Source organism: Notolepis coatsorum (assembly GCF_963971535.1).
Source record: "Notolepis coatsorum genome assembly, chromosome: 3".
Taxonomy (NCBI): domain Eukaryota; kingdom Metazoa; phylum Chordata; class Actinopteri; order Aulopiformes; family Paralepididae; genus Notolepis; species Notolepis coatsorum.
Window position 1 is genome coordinate 17,319,081 of NC_140167.1, and position 2,126 is coordinate 17,321,206.

The window sequence follows — 2,126 nt, forward strand, 5'->3', positions numbered from 1 at the left end:
ACCATGTGTCGGTCCCCAGCTTCTTGTTGTAGGGCTCCAGGCTCTTGATAACACGGGAGATGCCAAAGTCGTAGTTGCCCTCAGCGCAGTACAGGGTCCCTATGACCAGGTTGACTACACAGAGGTGGAAGACCTTCTTGTCCGGATCATCACGGGAGATCTGCTCCTCCTCTTTCTCTATCTTGCTCATCAGTTCTTCAGCCTCCTGGTTCTGGCTGGTCATGATGTAGGAAACACAGAGGTTAGCCAGGACCACGGCGCTGACATTCAGGACGTTGCCGTAGTGCTTCTTGACGATGGGCTCGTAGAAGCCGATGGCATCCTTGTACTTGTTCTCCTGCATGAAGAGCGCATGGGCCACGTTGAGTTTCCAGCTGTCGTGCTCGCTACAGATCTCCGCCGACCTGCGGAAGATCTTCTCCACCACCCGGTAGTTCTCCCGGGTCCAGTAGATCTTGGCCTGGGCCATCAGTACCGGGATGTACTCCTCCAGCCTCTCATCATAGCGCTGCAGGGCCTTCTTCGCGGCCTCGTCGTCTCGAGTCAGTCTGACTTCCTGCACATGTTTGGCCAGCTTGCGTAGCTGCTCCGTCAGCTTGCCGTTAATTTCGTCAAACTTGCGAAAGGCCTCTTCTGGAGCCGTCTGGCAGGTCAATATGGCATCCAGGAACTCATACAGGTATGGAGAGAGAAACTTATAGGTGAGGTGAGCATTCTCAGCTAAGACATCAGCAGCCAGGTCAAAATACTCGTATTTGCAGTAGAGCAGCAGCAGGTTACCGAAGGTGACGGGAGGGAAGGGGACCTGCTGCAGGAGGAAGGCCAGCTTCTCAAAGCCCTCTGATGGCTTCTTGTCCATGTTCATTAGAGCCTGGTTGTGGAGGGTCACCGGGTCCAGCTCCTCGTCTGATCTGGGAGGCATGTCCGTCAGGGCCTCCTGCGCTCCTTCCAGGTTCTTCAGTTGGTACTCGATGGCAGCCTTCAGGTTGAATGCCTCGACCAGAGCCGTCTCGTGCAGCACCAGGGTGTTGCCCACACTGCGCACGTCGATGCCCTCTGTTGTCATGCCAACACTCAGCTCTGGGTGCTCCCTGATGCCTCGCTCTATGATCTCTTTAATGTACTTCTGGGCCTGATTATAGTTCTTCAGGCGGTAGTAACATAACCCTATGTTGTAGGACAGCTCTGGCTGGTAGCCCAGCACCTGCATGGCCGATATGAACTTCTTGCAGGCCTCCTCATACTCCCCCTCCTGATAGAGCAGACAGCCCATGTCCACTTCATAGTCTGGGTCGTCCTGGGGCAGCTGCTCCACCAGCGTCTTAGCTCCAGAGTACTCCTCCTCGCCGTACTTGATGGCCGCTTGCAGTTTGATCATCTTGGTGTGACTGGTGGGGTTGTCCAGCATAAAGGTGGCCTTCATGGCATCTGCAAAGGCACACGCTCCATGCAGGGACTGGGCGTAGTATAGCTTGTATTCCTCCACCTCGGGGTGCAGCTGGGTCAGCTGCTCGTAGCACTCCGCTGCGTTGGTGAAGTCTTGCATGTGGTAATAGCAGTAGCCCAGCAGAGAGAGGGCTGCTCTGGACTTCATGTGCTTTTGCAGTTCATTGCTCAGAAGTTGAATTGCTTCACCATATCGACCATCTTTGATCATTTTGTAGATCGTGGCTGTGTACTCGCCATCTTTGATATTTGTCAGTGTCATTTTGAAAAAAGCAAGGTTAGTATAAAACAGCACAGAAACCTTTCTTTCTTTCGTTCTTTCTTTCTTTCTTTCTTTCTTTCTTTCTTTCTTTCTTTCTTTCTTTCTTTCTTTCTTTCTTTCTTTCTTTCTTTCTTTCTTTCTTTCTTTCTTTCTTTCTTTCTTTCTTTCTTGTTTATGAACGGTAAGGCAAACTAGACAATTCCGCGCGGGGAAATTGTGAAAGTGTGGGTGATGCCTGTGCACCACCGGCCAACACGGGAGAGGGTCTGTATTGTCTCTGTATTGTCTCTTTCCACAGCAAAACGGTAGGCAAGGCACCTTGGTTGAGAAATGCAGGCTTCAATCTATCTATCTGTTCAGTACCAGATGTTCCAAGATGCACAATGAGATCTTCTGAGAGAATTGTTGAATAGATAGA

General features: G+C 51.2%; 1 protein-coding gene across 1 annotated transcript in view; it reads right to left on the reverse strand.

Annotated features, from left to right (window-relative positions):
- LOC311225315 (intraflagellar transport protein 70A-like) overlaps positions 1–1,743 on the reverse strand; it is a gene marked incomplete at its 3' end in the record, with an annotated part of 1,991 nt that extends 248 nt beyond the window's left edge. The window contains exon 1 of the mRNA XM_084310546.1: positions 1–1,743. This exon is cut by the window's left edge and continues 248 nt beyond it. Coding sequence (XP_084166672.1) covers positions 1–1,708 — 1,708 coding nt within the window. The 5' untranslated portion in view covers positions 1,709–1,743.
- Between the last annotated feature and the right edge of the window lie 383 nt (positions 1,744–2,126).